The sequence below is a fragment of the Ostrea edulis genome, chromosome 2 (assembly GCF_947568905.1).
Source record: "Ostrea edulis chromosome 2, xbOstEdul1.1, whole genome shotgun sequence".
Classification (NCBI taxonomy): domain Eukaryota; kingdom Metazoa; phylum Mollusca; class Bivalvia; order Ostreida; family Ostreidae; genus Ostrea; species Ostrea edulis.
Genome location: NC_079165.1, coordinates 2,622,457 through 2,637,721, shown reverse-complemented (window position 1 = coordinate 2,637,721; position 15,265 = coordinate 2,622,457). Strand labels below are relative to the sequence as shown.

General features: G+C 35.3%; 2 protein-coding genes across 5 annotated transcripts in view; one reads left to right on the top strand and one right to left on the bottom strand.

Moving 5' to 3' along the window:
- LOC125679954 (phosphoribosylformylglycinamidine synthase-like) overlaps positions 1-5,736 on the top strand; it is a 48,141-nt gene extending 42,405 nt beyond the window's left edge. For 2 of the 3 annotated variants that reach the window (XM_056157283.1, XM_056157284.1), the window contains exons 21-26: positions 1,167-1,327; positions 1,743-1,959; positions 2,760-2,966; positions 3,175-3,324; positions 4,353-4,517; positions 5,233-5,736. In XM_056157283.1, the coding sequence (XP_056013258.1) occupies positions 1,167-1,327; positions 1,743-1,959; positions 2,760-2,966; positions 3,175-3,324; positions 4,353-4,517; positions 5,233-5,540 (1,208 nt within the window). In that variant the 3' untranslated portion in view covers positions 5,541-5,736. The remainder of the gene's footprint in view (positions 1-1,166; positions 1,328-1,742; positions 1,960-2,759; positions 2,967-3,174; positions 3,325-4,352; positions 4,518-5,232) is intronic. The other variant, XM_056157285.1, reaches the window with a different exon arrangement.
- A 1,951-nt stretch (positions 5,737-7,687) lies between these two features.
- The window catches only part of LOC125679947 (tumor suppressor candidate 3-like), a 14,364-nt gene continuing 6,786 nt past the window's right edge, over positions 7,688-15,265 (bottom strand). For both annotated transcript variants that reach the window (XM_048919397.2, XM_056157286.1), the window contains exons 4-11: positions 14,524-14,606; positions 14,108-14,165; positions 13,405-13,545; positions 13,221-13,310; positions 12,693-12,756; positions 8,863-8,937; positions 8,107-8,197; positions 7,688-7,991 (exon numbers count right to left, since the gene is read on the bottom strand). In XM_048919397.2, the coding sequence (XP_048775354.2) occupies positions 7,976-7,991; positions 8,107-8,197; positions 8,863-8,937; positions 12,693-12,756; positions 13,221-13,310; positions 13,405-13,545; positions 14,108-14,165; positions 14,524-14,606 (618 nt within the window). In that variant the 3' untranslated portion in view covers positions 7,688-7,975. The remainder of the gene's footprint in view (positions 7,992-8,106; positions 8,198-8,862; positions 8,938-12,692; positions 12,757-13,220; positions 13,311-13,404; positions 13,546-14,107; positions 14,166-14,523; positions 14,607-15,265) is intronic.

The following is a 15,265-nucleotide window of genomic DNA, read 5'->3' as shown; positions in this document are numbered from 1 at the left end:
TGAAATTATCTGAAGTGGAGCTCCTCGTCACATTCCTTGTGAATCTGAAATTATATCTTTCACTCTGAATGGTAGAAGTACAGTTACATCGAACACGCTTATAATGAATTCACGCTTACAGTGAAACATGGTTGCAGAGAATACACTTATAATGAATTCATATTTACAGTAAAACACTGTTACATCGAACACACTTAATATAATGAATTCATGCTTACAGTAAAAAAAACAAACTTACAGCGAACATATTTATAATGAATTCATGTTTACAGTAAAATATGGTTACAGTGAACATACTTATAATGAATTCACGCTTACAGTGAAACACTGATACAGTGAACTTACATATAATGAATTCACACTTACAGTACAACACAGATACACTGAACACACTTATAATGAATTCATGCTTACAGTAAAACACAGTTACAGTGAACATGCTTACAATGAATTCACACTTACAATAAAACAAGGTTACAGTGAATATTCTTCTAATGAAAGCTTACAGTAAAACACTGATTCAGTGAACATACTTTTAATGAATTCATGCTTACAGTAAAAAAAAAAAACTTACAGCGAACATATTTATAATGAATTCATGTTTACAGTAAAATATGGTTACAGTGAACATACTTATAACGAATTCACATTTACAATAAAACATGGTTACAGTGAACACACTTATAATGAATTCACACTTGCAGTGAAGCATGGTTTCAGTGAACACACTTGATATAATGAATTCATGTTTACAGTAAAGCACAGTCACAGTGAACATGCTTTTAATGAATTCACACTTAAAGTAAAACTTGATTTCAGTGAACACACTTGATATAATGAATTCATGCTTACAATGGTGAACATACTTAAAATGAATTCACACTTACAGTAAAACATGGTTACAATGAAGACACTTTTTATGAATTCATGCTTACTGTAAAAATGATTACAGTGAACACACTTATAAAGAATTCATGCTTGCAGAGTTTCATTTCCTGTAGTTTTAAAACATATTATAATCTTACTGGATATAACAAATTACATGTATGTTTACAATGAATCTAAATTGCTTGTCTTAGCACTTTGCTATAAGTGTGTTGTGCTGTACTCTTTCCTTAAAGCTATGGTGGAGTTGTGAACAGTTTCCCTTACATTGCGAATTTCAGATTGTAGTGCCATAGATGTGTTGTTCTCAGAAGAGCTTGGTCTGATTCTAGAAGTGCCATTTAGTGAGAGTGCTTATGTACTGGGAGAATACGCAACACAAAATGTTCCCTGTTATTCGATTGGTCACTCTTGTAAACAAAGCAACCCTTCTGATGCTGTGGTAAGTTTCCATCGACGAAATGTCACACATTTATGTACATGTACCATTAAACATTTAATAGGTTTAAAGTATTAAATCTTAGAAATAACTGTTTTTTTAAAAAGGGTAATTTATACTGCAGATTTTGAAATTAACAATTGGTTTTAATTTCTCGATCCATGATCTATTATTGTTCCATGTAACCCATAGTGAATGATATATTAAAAATATTTCAATACATTTATAATCAAAATTATACAAGCATCTTTCCAATGATGTGAAATTACAACCATCACAATTTTGCCTGTGTAACAAATTGTGAAATTTTAGCACCGTGGAACTAAAACAACGTACATTTTTAAAACTAAGTTAGATATGCTCAGATAAAAAAAGGAATTTGAAGAGATGAAAATTTAAAGTTTTATACAATTCACAGGTAAACATATCCATCAGAGGCAATGAGGTCATGAAAGAGAAGATGACGATATTGAGAGACATCTGGGAGGAAACAAGTTTTCAGTTAGAACGTCATCAAGCCAACCCTAAATGTGTGGCCCAGGAACAGGCTGGTTTGAAAGAGAGGGTGGATCCTCCTTATCACGTTCCTTACGAATCTGAAATTATATCTTTCACTGTGAGAGGTAGAACTACAAGTATGTTGATTTCCCGCCCTCACTGGTTACGGCAGTTTTCATTAAAAGCATGTTGTTTTTTAAACGGGATATAGTAAAACTACATTTACGCTTTCCCGCCCTCACTGGTTACGGGAATTTTAATCAAAAGCATGTTTCTTTAAAGGGGCATGGACACGATTTGGACTGAAATTTGTAAAAAAAAAATTCCATTTTTGAATTGTTGTTTAGTTACAAATGAGACAGAGCATTCACAATTCTTTGTTATAAAAACAAGGTTTGTGTCATGTTTTTTTTTTTTTACATATTGATTGCTTGATAGAAAATATCATGATTACAACAAAATGAGATGTGACAAACACTAGAAACTGTTTAATTGTGTTCAGAATTAACTTTTGAATTGAAAAAATCTGCTTTAAATAAAACCTTTACTATTTTATATAACCTATGTGAACAAAAACATGGCACGAGCCTTGTTTACATGACAAAGAAATGTGAGCTCTGTATCTCCCATGTACATGTACCTTGACTACTGACATTCAAATTTTTGCTGATCATTATTAATACCTTATAGTTACCGGTAAGCATTCTAAACATTAAAAATCAAGAAATGGAATTTGAAATTTTTTAGCTCAAATTGTGTCCATTTCCATTTAACAGGATGTTTTGTTTTTGGAAGTGAAAAGTACTTTGTTAATACACAAGACTCCATTGTTTCTGAGCGCTAAAAACTTCACATTTTTCTTTGTTTGTAGAAAAAGGCAACTATATAGTTGTGAGTTTTAATGCATATTAATTAGATATTATGTCATTCATAACAGGTCAAGCTTCCCCCAAAGTGGCGGTCCTTAGAGAAGAGGGCAGTAACTCAGACCGAGAGATGGCGGCGGTGTTGCACCTGGCAGGCTTTGAGGTGTGGGATGTAAACATGGAAGACCTGTGTACAGAGAGAATCAGTCTGGACCAGTTTAGGGGACTAGTTTTCGTTGGCGGCTTTAGCTATGCCGATGTATGTGGATCTGCAAAAGGTTTGGAATTATGTCATACATGTACATACATTTTAAAATTTAGATTTAGGAATGCAATATCAAACACTTGCATGCACATCAAGTTCTCTTAGGAAATTTTGGAGTACTAATGCACTGTAAAAGCAGAATTATAATGCTGTGCATTTCTTTAAAGTCATGCAAACATTTGATATTTCAAAACTCTGACAAGAAAAAGATTGAATTTCAGGCTGGGCAGCCACAGCCCTTTTCAACCAAAGTGTACGCGAGCAGCTGCTGAAATTTAAGGAGAGGCCGGACACATTCAGCTTGGGAGTGTGTAATGGCTGTCAGCTGATGGCGCTACTGGGCTGGGTGGCTCCTGATGAAGATCTGAAAGGTAAGGTATTAAGCAATTCTACTCTTGTGCATTTTACAGTCTTCAATTGAAATATTAAAGTGATTCATGTATCATTAAGGATCCTAAATCGATGGAACTCTTAAATCAGTGATGCCTAACTCAGTGGGATACCTAACTATTAGTGTGACACCTATATATCTTTGGGATTCCTATATCAATGAAATACTTCATCATGAGGATACCTAAATTGGTGGCATTTTCTTTTGAGCATCATCGTATTTCTGACATCACTGATATGTGATTTGCTATGCTGCTTGTTTGGTTTATTAGCAGACATACATGAATTCTTACATTATCAAACATTTTGTTATAATGTTTTTGAAATTTTATATGATGGAATATTGGCAAGACCCAAAAAAAACCCAAGCATTCTGAGAGTATTGCATAAGCAGTACATGTCCCTTACCGGTGCTTACACAAATCAGCGACCGAGATTTGTCAACTTCCTCTATTCAGTGTCCTACTTTTACAGCCTTTCCAATGGAACACAATCCCGATATCAATGAATATAAAAACAAATTTCTTTCACTCATTTCTATCAAACGTTATGAAATTCTTGATCTGTAGTTTACCGCTGTTAAACTACACTGCAAGTTTCAATTGAATCTTTGCAAGCATAACAGACAAAAGTCTGGAAAACCAGTGGGACAGACAGACGGACAGACAGAGAAGAAATCTATAGTCCCCTTCAGTTTTACATACTGGTAGTGGACTAGATATCTCTGTCCACAACATTCTGATACCGGGGTTGCCTGTTCTTACTGAGAACTAAATCTCATTGTGTTAGTAGATCATACATTTAACTTTTAATTTCAAACAAAGTTATATTTACCCTGTTATGCTACATGCTAAGTTTGGTTAAAACCGATGCGAGAAAGTGGGGAGTGAGATTACCATTTACAGATGAAATGACAGACATATTATGTTTTGTAATTGGCTCAGGTATTAGCTGAAAAGGATAATATGAACTTCTCTTTTAACTCGGTGCCTTCCATGTTCTTTTTAAGTAGAAAACAGTAACAGCGGAGTTGGACAGGGACTTTTTCTGGATCACAATTTATCGGAGAGGTTTGAGTGTCGCTTCAGCACTGTAAAAATAATGGACAGCCCGGCGATGATGTTCAGAGGAATGAAGGACACGATGTTTGGCATGTGGAGTGCACATGGAGAAGGTATACTCATTCATCCATGTCCTGAACTTAGCGGGAATATTTAAATCTTTGAATTACAGCGCTCCCTCGATATATATCCCCCCCCCGCCCCCATTATAATGCCACCCCTGTTTATTGCCTGTAAGTCCTATAGAACAGATATCCTCCCATGATAACACCCCCGCATAATGCCTCTGCTTTTCACACACAAAATGGTCAAATTTTAAAGGGTTTACCCTCGATAATAATGCCAATTTTCGAACACCCATCAATAATAGCACCTGTACTTCGATAGCGGTGCATTGAAGTGTGACAGTTTGGACAAGGTATTCAGGTGGCAAGGTTAATTACTAATAATTGCAGAATTGAATTGTCTCGGATAATTTAAATATTTGTACAGAATGGAGTCCAAATAACTATATGGTATTGAATTTCTGTTGATTGCTCGGTGAATTATCCGTAATTCGTTATAATGCCACCCCTGCTTTGTTGCCCAAATTCGTCTTAAACAAGAGTTGGCAATATATCGAGAGAGCACTGTATTTCATCACAGTGAAAGTTACTGAAAATCATGTTCAAATCTATCTCCTCATCTACAGCCGACTATGGATATATTGAAATTCAAATCAAAACAGCACCAAAATATTAGGAAGTTACACTTTGAGAAGTATTACATATATATACAGTGTACATGTAGATTACTTAGACCTTAATTTATTTCTCGATAATTTTACAGGTAGAATGGTGTTTCGATCTGAGGAGATTTATCAGGATGTCTGCCGAGATAAGCTCATAGCTGTGAAATATGTGGACGATTTAGGGAAGCCCACAGAAGTCTACCCCTTCAACCCTAATGGATCTCGAGATGGGATCGCTGCCATTTGCTCAGAAGATGGCCGACACCTTGCCATCATGCCTCACCCTGAGCGGTGCTTTCTGCCCTGGCAGTGTGCGTGGATGCCACAGGAAATGAGAAGGAATTTTGATGTGTCTCCATGGTTCAAAATGTTTCAGAATGCTTTTGATTGGTGCCGGGAACAGTAGTAGGGGGTCATGTGTTGAGGTCTTCTTGTGCTGAGAAAAATTTGGGACCATTTGTTATCTACTCATGTACATTAAATATTACTCGAAAATGGGGTGGATGAAATTACTGCAAAATGATGAATTATAGTGCCTTTGTGTTCAATATAACTGAATCTTTGTGTGTTCAATATAATAAATTATACTTGTAGCTGTTTCAGACCATTTTATTTTGCTTTAATATGATAAGGTGATTACATGTATAATGTGTCAATGAGCACATCATACTTTTCATTCTGGACTTTACATTATTAATGGTCAAAATCTTCACAAGAATGCCTGTATGCAGTTGTTTGCATAGAAAAGTGATGTTTCCTTATCATAGTTGCCAACCTCCAACATGCAAAAAGAGGTCATAACCCTTTTTGGGAGGCAAAAAATCTGGTCATAATGCGTAGTGGCATTCATGACATATCTGTTAGGATTATGTGTTATAAGAGTTTATATTTCAAAATATTTGCAACAAAAATGTGTCTAATGTGTACTATTTTATTGAAGAGAAGCATTGTAACTGATAGTGGCACATTTAAGATTTTAAAATTTTCAATATACAATACAGGACATAGATTTATTAAATTTACATAAGAGGGCATTTATGGTTTCATTGTTTAGTTCAGATCCGAATTCAGCGCATATTTTCTTTACAATATTAACATTCAAAGATGATGGCAAGAATTACGACAGTAAATAGATGACTTTTGTGTTAAGTATTTTTTACATGATTTTGCGTTTGGAATGTGTTGTCAGATTATATTTCGATCCAGACCTGATCGACAAGTATGAGTTACACAATTGATAATAAGCATTATGCTGTCCTCAATCAATAACTTTTTTTATCAATGTAGTTTTTCCAGATTTGTTGGTAGGTACATAAGTATCATTTTCTTTTTGTTGGCATGTCTGCTGACCCTGATTAGGATCTCTTTTTGGTGGAAGCCATTTTACATAATGACTTCAGTCCCCGATTTGTCAAAACAGTTCCCAGATAATTGTTAACATATGCTTTGATAACTTATCTGTAATATACATGACCATCGGCATTGTTTACGTAGAGTATTCGAGATGATGTTTATATCCCGACTGTCTTCACACCGGCATATTGAGCATATTAGCATCTTTGGGACAAAAATTGTAAATTTCAGGACTTCTGCATTCCCTGGGATCATAAAGTTACGACTGGTACATAGAAACTAGCTGCATGTAGCCCTCTCCCGATTTTTGGGGGGGGGGGGGAGAGAAAACTTCAGAATAAAAAGTAAATCGGATATGGCTACATTATTGCAGCTACATTGTACATAGAAACCTACTCCTTCTGAATATCTATTTAATTGCAATATTTAAGACATTTTACAAATAAACACTGCCAAATTTGGCCCTGCCCTCGAGTCAGAACATCTACCCCGGGGATCATGAAATTTACAATTTTGGTAGAGGCCTTCCAGCTCTATTATGCATTTCGTCTTTCTTGTAGAGAAAGTTTTTGAAAATTGGTCAATTTTTGCCCCACCTCTATTCTAAGGCCCTGGGGGTGAAGAAGTCCAGAAATTTACAAGATATATATCTCTTGTCCCAAAGATGCTCATTACAAAATTTGAAAAAGAATTGGAAGGGCAATTATCGAGAAGTTTAAACTGTTAAATTGTTGATGCACGACGATGAACACTAATAAATAGGTCACCTGGGCGACCTAAAAAAAGTGAATGTAAATATAAAACTCAATGGCAGCATTGCCCAGGACACATTAGCAGTATACTGCCCTGGACACAGTAGTACTGTCCTGGACACATTAGTAGTACTGTTCTGGACACATTAGCAGTACTGTCCTGGACACGGATCATGGCTTGAAGAATTTTGAATCTGCATTCTATATGGAATTTAAATTTTCTTGCAAGTTCGGGCTTTTCTGGTTCAGGATTTTAGACTCCCAATTCTATACTTATCATTTCCAAATTATCTCTGCTTGAATAGTGGCGTGGTTTTTCCTTGGAACAAACTTGAATTTCAAACGATTATACACGAACAGTTTACATGTACTTCAATTAAATTTCATTTTCTGCACAGGTGAACTACAGTGTATTAAGTGTCTTGTGTAAATAGGAAGACAACACAGATTTCTTACAGAAACTTTTAATTAAAATTTTGAGATTGCACTACATGTATTTGAAATGATTCTCAATGCTTCTCACATTAACATGGCAGCTATGCTGTTGGCATTTTCCTTTATATTAAAATATGAATAAGACATCTCAACACAACACCACGTAGTCCAAAAATCTTTCACCTGTACATTCACACATAAGTACACATTTCTCTCCTTAGTATATTAAAACACCCACAACTCTGTTCCACGGTCTTTTACTCATTAAAATAAACACGCGAGACATCTACTGGAGTTTCATCTACTTAAACAGGAAACTGAAAGAAAAAAATTAAACAACATAAACATTCTATGTGCATGTCAATAAAGGCAGTGTAAAAGTTTACAGATAAATTTAAATGTAACATTAAATATTGACAGTCTATGTGTTACCTGTACGGGTAGCCCTGGTATTTGGACCTGAACACAGATAGGAGGAGACTGAAGAAAATGGCTACAAACCCCAGTCCTACCATGGATAAAACTGAAAAGTAAATCATAACAAATAATGAACAAAATCATGTCTGGGAGTGGGAGATTAATAGAATCCTTCATTAGTACGAGTGTGGGATAGGGAAATTCCACCGAGGGGACAAGATTCAGTCTAGGATGAAGTTTTGTCCAGTCCTAGACTGAATTTGTTCCAGAGGTGGAATTTCCCTATCCCACATGAGTAAATAATGAAGGATTATTTTTCTCATTTACATGTATCTACAGTTTAGTGCATAAAATCAGATCTTTTGAGAAATTCAATATGATCAAAATCCTCATTTGAACTTCAATGCAAAAACTAATTAGACAGGCAGAAAGAGCATTATCTGAAAATGGTTTACTCTATAAGTGTAATCTCAAAAACCAAAGTTTGTCTACCAAAAAGCTATATCAAATTGAAAATTAAAGAAAACAATACAAAGTATTTTACTTCACTGTGTAACGTAAACCATAGAAAATATATGATGTCACAATCAATGAATTCGCAACCATGCAAGGCAGAAAAATCTCGCATGGGTAAAGTCGATCTCATACTGGTAATGTTTCTGACTGGGGGTATCTATAGAAGTCCATTTGCTAAAGCAATGTTTCTGTACTAAACATGTACTGATTCTCCTTTTTTAAAAATAACTGGAATTTTTTTTAAAGATGACTTACTTCTTTTCTTCCCTGGATCACCTTTGACCGAATTTGCTTCATTCAGCAACACAAAGCCCCCTACCACTGCAGCATCTGGAAATCTTGTTAAGGAATGGGTGCATAACATGACACAACTATAGAAATCAATAACATTGTCCTATCTTATGTTCAATATGAAATCAATAGTAAAAGAGAGGGGAGTAAACAGACTGAAACAACTCGTTATCATGGAAAATCAAAAGGATGCTTAGGAATCGATGTCCAGGCATCATAAATAATCAGCAGATCACAAATGACAGAGTAAATATTCACATCGGGAAATCAGTTCAGGAGATATGAGCAAGGTAAATATTAATTTACTGTAATTCACATTGGGAATATGAGCAAGGTAAATATTGATTTACTGTAATTCACATTCGGAAATCAGTTCAGGAGATATGAGCAAGGTAAATATTAATTTACTGTAATTCACATTGGGAATATGAGCAAGGTAAATATTGATTTACTGTAATTCACATTCGGAAATCAGTTCAGGAGATATGAGCAAGGTAAATATTAATTTACTGTAATTCACATCGGGAAATCAGTTCAGGAGATATGAGCTAGGTAAATATTGATTTACTGTAATTCACATCGGGAAATCAGTTGATATGTAATAACAAGTGGTATTAAGAATTTGTGTCATGGCCCCGCAGAAAATTCAATTATGACTGCAGCATGGCCCCTGCGGAAAATTCAAATATGACTGCAATGGGTACAAACTGCAATGTCAGAAAAGACATTATAAATGAAAAGTTTAACACATTCCCATCACTTACAGAAAACCAGACAAATTGTGGTACCTACAATGTAAGTCCTGGAAACACGTCCCACACTACTTTTACACCCACCCTTAATGATGAGCCCAATCAAAAATCGAGACCAAGATTTGATTCTAAGTAAAAATAGTGAAATGGCCGAGTATAAAAAATCAACAGATCAGAAACATTACGGAACATAATATGAAACTCCACCTTGCACGATTATGAAGTTGTAGGAAGTGACAAGAACAGATGGACTATGGACAAAGTAATCCCTAAGTGTAGCTATGTTCTGCAGGTGACAATAAACCTGATTAAGTCTGAGAGTAAGAGGCTTAAAAAGTGAAGGAACAAAGATACAGTAAGCATACACAATGTAACTCTCTGCCCAGGTCTGAGAATCCTGCACATCATCAATAAATCTCTACAATTCAAAACATCAAATTCCTTAGAAGATTTCAAATAGTGGTACAGGACTACCTTGCCTCCACTTAAACACTGCAGATCTTTTCAGTAATGAGTCTTTAAAATTCAAAACAATGAAAACAAAGGCCAAAGGGTCACATTGTTCACCTTCTCTTTCAAATATACATGGAGGATTTAAAATATACATGTATACACGATCAAACTGAATGCAAACATTTGAGTAATACTTTTGCCTTTTTTCAAAATCCTTTCTTTGCCTTGTACATTGAAGCTTTAAAACATAAAATAGACACACTGTCTTATAAAACTGGCAAATTAAATCTCAGCTACATGAGGAGGCCTGACTTTTGAGCAGAACATTTTACAAGATTCTTCACTACATCAGTATCTAATGGCTCTTAAAGTAGGCAGCACTTAACATTTCTACTGTGGCTTCAGAGCAATGACTTACACAAACTACAGAATGAATCTACACCAAATAAAACAAGAGTACCGCAAACGGTACATAATACGCCCTTGAAATGCTTACATAGGGTGTTTTTCTTGTGCTATAATTTGTATAACTTTGCTTCAGGTATTATCAGTCATCATGAGGCTGTGACAAACTTTCATATGAACAAAGGGTCTTGGCTTAAAAATCTAAATTTCTTCAAAATGGACCAAGTTCAACAACCTGTAATTTTTTCAAAAATGGAAGAAAATCAAAATCCTTCCCCAGATGCACATCTTCAATACCCATACAAACACTCCACAAAATAAGAGGTCCTCACTTGAAAACTGGGGGAGGAGTAGGGCGGACAAATTATGTACCCTCCATAGAATATCAATTTCCAAATAGACTAAGTTTAACAACCTGTAATTCCCCCCCATGGTGCAAAATTGAAAAGGGTTATACACACACATCATTTAATTGATAGTAGTATCATCAATTCAAAATACTGAGCAGACAATATCTTCCTATGTCAAGAGTGAATTGACCATGTGACCTAAAAATCAATAGGGGTCATCTACTCCTTATGCTGTACCAGTGTACCAAGTTTGGTGTCAATCAAGCAAATAATTCTTAAAATATAGGAGACAATATATTACTATGTCCAGTTCAACAACTGACTTTTGACCTCAAAATCAATATGGGTATTCTTCTCCTGAAGATGTACCAGTGTACTAAGTTTGATGTCTGTCAAGCAAAAGGGTTATCAAGATATTGAGTGGACAGTATATTCCAATGTCCAGGTTGACCCTTGACCTTTAAACATGTGACCTCAAAATCATTAGAGGTCATTTTCTCCTGAAGATGTACCAGTGTACTAAGTTTGATGTCTGTCAAGCAAAGGGTTCTCAAGATATTGAACGTACAGTATATTCCTATGTCCAGTTTGACCCTGACCTTTGACCATGTGATCTCAAAATCAATCGGGGTCATCTTCTCCTGAAGACGTATCAGTGTACCAAGATGGATGTCTGTCAAGAAAAGGGTTCTCAAGATACTGAGCAGACAGTATATTTCCATGTCTAGTTTGACCCTTGACCTTTGATCATGTGACCTCAAATCAATAGGAGTCATCTTCTCCTGAAGATATACCAGTGTACTAAGTTTGATGTCTGTCAAGCAAAGGGTTCTCAAGATATTGAGCGGACATTATATTCTTATGTCCAGTTTGACCCTTGACCTTTGACCATGTGATCTCAAAATCAATAGTGGTCATCTTCTAAAAATAAATAAAGGGGAAAAACTCCTGGAAAAAAGGTAGAAATGGATCAAAATTGCAGTATGATTTAGAGTGACCCACAAAGAAGCTACACAGCAAGTTTCAGCATGATATGTGAAAGGGAAATGAAATTATAAAGAGAAAACCCCGAACGGACGGACGGACAAACGGACGGACGGACAGACATCACTGTACCACAATACGTCCCATCTAAAGACGGGCATATAAAAACAATCATTAGCATGTTGCTTTTTTTTCAACTACAACTCATGGGAAGGCCTCAATCCATTCATCACGATTTAATAATTACCCCTCCCCATTATGAGTTTATATACCTAGTGTTTGTGTGCATAATTACTCCCACCCCACACACACCCCCCCCCCCCCCCCCCCCCCCCTGTGAGTTTACATACACATGTATATACGGGACATGTACAGGAATATACAAAAGAATATACAAAATTAATTGAAATCCCTTTACTGTAACTAAAAACGACCTCTAACTTGTTGAAATATCATATTTACTGACAGATGACCATTGTTGGAAATTTGATCAGAAAAACTCTTCCTCCTGTGTTGCTACATGTAGCTCAGGTGTCAAAGCTAAAAATAGTCATTATCTTGTGCACAGGATAAAAGTATATAAAAAAGATCAACCACACACTGCAAAATCACAAATTTTCATCGCGGTTTGATTTCTGTTGTATTTGTGTTACTGACACTTCCACGAGTTCAAACCCAGGAGAATATGAATTAAAACTCTTTATCTACGAAATCAATACCCCCCACAAACAAGATATTTTTACTTGAACCATGAAAATTTTACCCCACGTTGATAGGTGATTTTACAGTAAACCAAGCAACCCAATAGAAAACCTTTACCATGGACAGCCCTTGTTGTTAGTAAGGATACTTAAGAAAAACACTATGTAAGTTTCTGCAATAAACTGCCCCTGGCTGCTGCCATGAATGTAATTCTGTAGAAATAGAAAAAAAAGTCATGCAATCACCATACAAACATTGTTTTAAAAGCACAACTTTTTTAAATTGACACACTAATATTTCATCATTACAAAACTATTCTTCTTTTGGTAAATTAATACCTTTAAAATTCGCATTAAATGAGGATTATTCAGAGGTATATTGATTTCAGTGGGCAATTTTAGTTGAGAGATTCAACTGACAGAAGTATTGAATCATACATGTATATGAAGTTTGTATACTTCACACTTGCTGAAAAGTTTTGAGCACCAAGCAAATTAGTCTTTCACACTATTGCCTAGAAATTGCCTTCAAACATCGCTTCTTACAAAAGTTGTGAAATAGAAGTTTATCCTTGTTAATTTTCATCATGCCAAAAAAAACCCCCACAAAACTTGATTCAATAATTCAGGAAATTCCAGATTAGAAACTTGACCGTCACCGATGACTTTGTACATACAATCTGTCCAGTGGATGGGTTTTTGTGCATCACAGGTGGTCCTCTAATGTGGTTCCACATCTGCCCGGAAGTCATGGCGAAAATCACAAACTGAAATATGAAGTAAACACCACATCATGTTATGAAAACATTGACCGTTAAATGTGACATAAAATCCGACGTACAGAAATTCTGAATTACATACCAAGGCTAAAACTCCCCACACAGTTTTATTGTACAGAAATTCTAGGTTGTTCCTCTTCAAGTACAGGAGTCCTCCGATGAGTGCAAACAGCAGGGCCAAAGCCATGGTCCCCGAGTAGTTCGGGGGTCTGAACACCCGGATCTGGAGGAAAAGAAGACACCGTTTTTACAGAGAGATTAAACTGTATACAAAATGTACAGTCTACTCCAGAGATATTGAAATTCAGAGGACCAACCTAAAATGTACAGTCTACTCCAGAAATATTGAAATTCAGAGGACCGACCTAAAATGTACAGTCTACTCCAGAAATATTGAAATTCAGAGGACTGACCTAAATTGTTAATTATATTCTAAGTTTAAAATAACAGATGTTGAACTATATAATGTTACTGGGGATATTTTTACTTCAGTATAACAGATAATTCAATATAAGTGACTTCAATATAAGTGGATTAGACTGTACTTAGAACACTCTGATTAAGGTACAGTACACATCTACAGGTATGAGTGCTATACAACTTTCAAACTACTAAGTGTGCTTCCCATCTAAAGAGAAGATTGATAACTCTTCACTCTTTATGTATCTGTAACAAATTCTGGACTTATTTTCTATACTTCAGTATTAATTTACTATCCTTGTATCATTGTTATCTTTTAATAAATACAGATTCTGAAATGTTTAGCACAGCATTCTGCAGCTTACATTTATGTCTGTTCTCTCAGCGACCCACTTAGCAATCTGTTCAGCAGAAAATCCAACTCTGTAAAAACAAAGGGCTGTAGTATAGACTAGAGATGATTAGTTTCAAATAGACCTCACTGATTTACTATAGACCATCGACAAAGTAATAAATACCCTTAATTCTATTGTACTATATATTTGTATTTCATTTCTATCATAACATAAGATGTATCACTTGATTTTGAATATGCATACATCATTTACAACACAGTTTATTCTCTAAAGCCTAATTTGTACAAGTAGTGGAGGAAAATAATTGAACTAATGTCAAAAAAATGTGTAACTGTCTTGAAGGCTGCAGGACATCTTGATATGTGAGGAGCAAGCACTGGTGTGTGGATGAATGGAGGTTGTATTACTTGTGTTTACAAACAAACCTGTGAATGTCCATGGTGTCCCCTTTCTTGGGCTTGTTTTTAGCGGGAAAATGCATAAAAACTGGAGCTGTGTTGAGCTTCATCTAGAAAAGTAATACAACTCCTTAGATATATAATACCTTGCCCATGACAAACTCCTGGTGCTACCTACACTTAAATGATCACATACAACCAAATAAACAAGATTCCTTGTATCAATATACATGTATAAAGGGAAGTTCATTATACTTTATACCGGTACATATAAATAAGAATAGGCTTGATATATTTATCTCTATAGCAGACAATATACATAATACACATGCACATTGTATTGTTAATATTTGAAAAAAATAATTAATATATTTGTACATCACCTTTATTTATTTATACATATAAAAATCATATTTTTTCAATAAAATGAAGATATTGTTAGGGCAACATTCCTTTTGAACCAGTTTTAGTGTGTGTTATTCCTTATGAACCAGTTTTAGTGTGCGTTATTCCTCATGAACCAGTTTTAGTGTGCGTTACTCCTTATGAACCAGTTTTAGTGTGCGTAAACCTTATGAACCAGTTTTAGTGTGCGTTACTCCTTATGAACCAGTGTGCGTTATTCCTTAAGAACCAGTTTTAGTGAGCATTATTCCTTACAAACCTGTTTTAGTGAGCATTATTCCTTACAAACCCGTTTTAGTGTGCATTACTCCTTAAAGGACACAACACATGTTTCTAAACTTTTTCATTTTTTCAGCAAAATTAA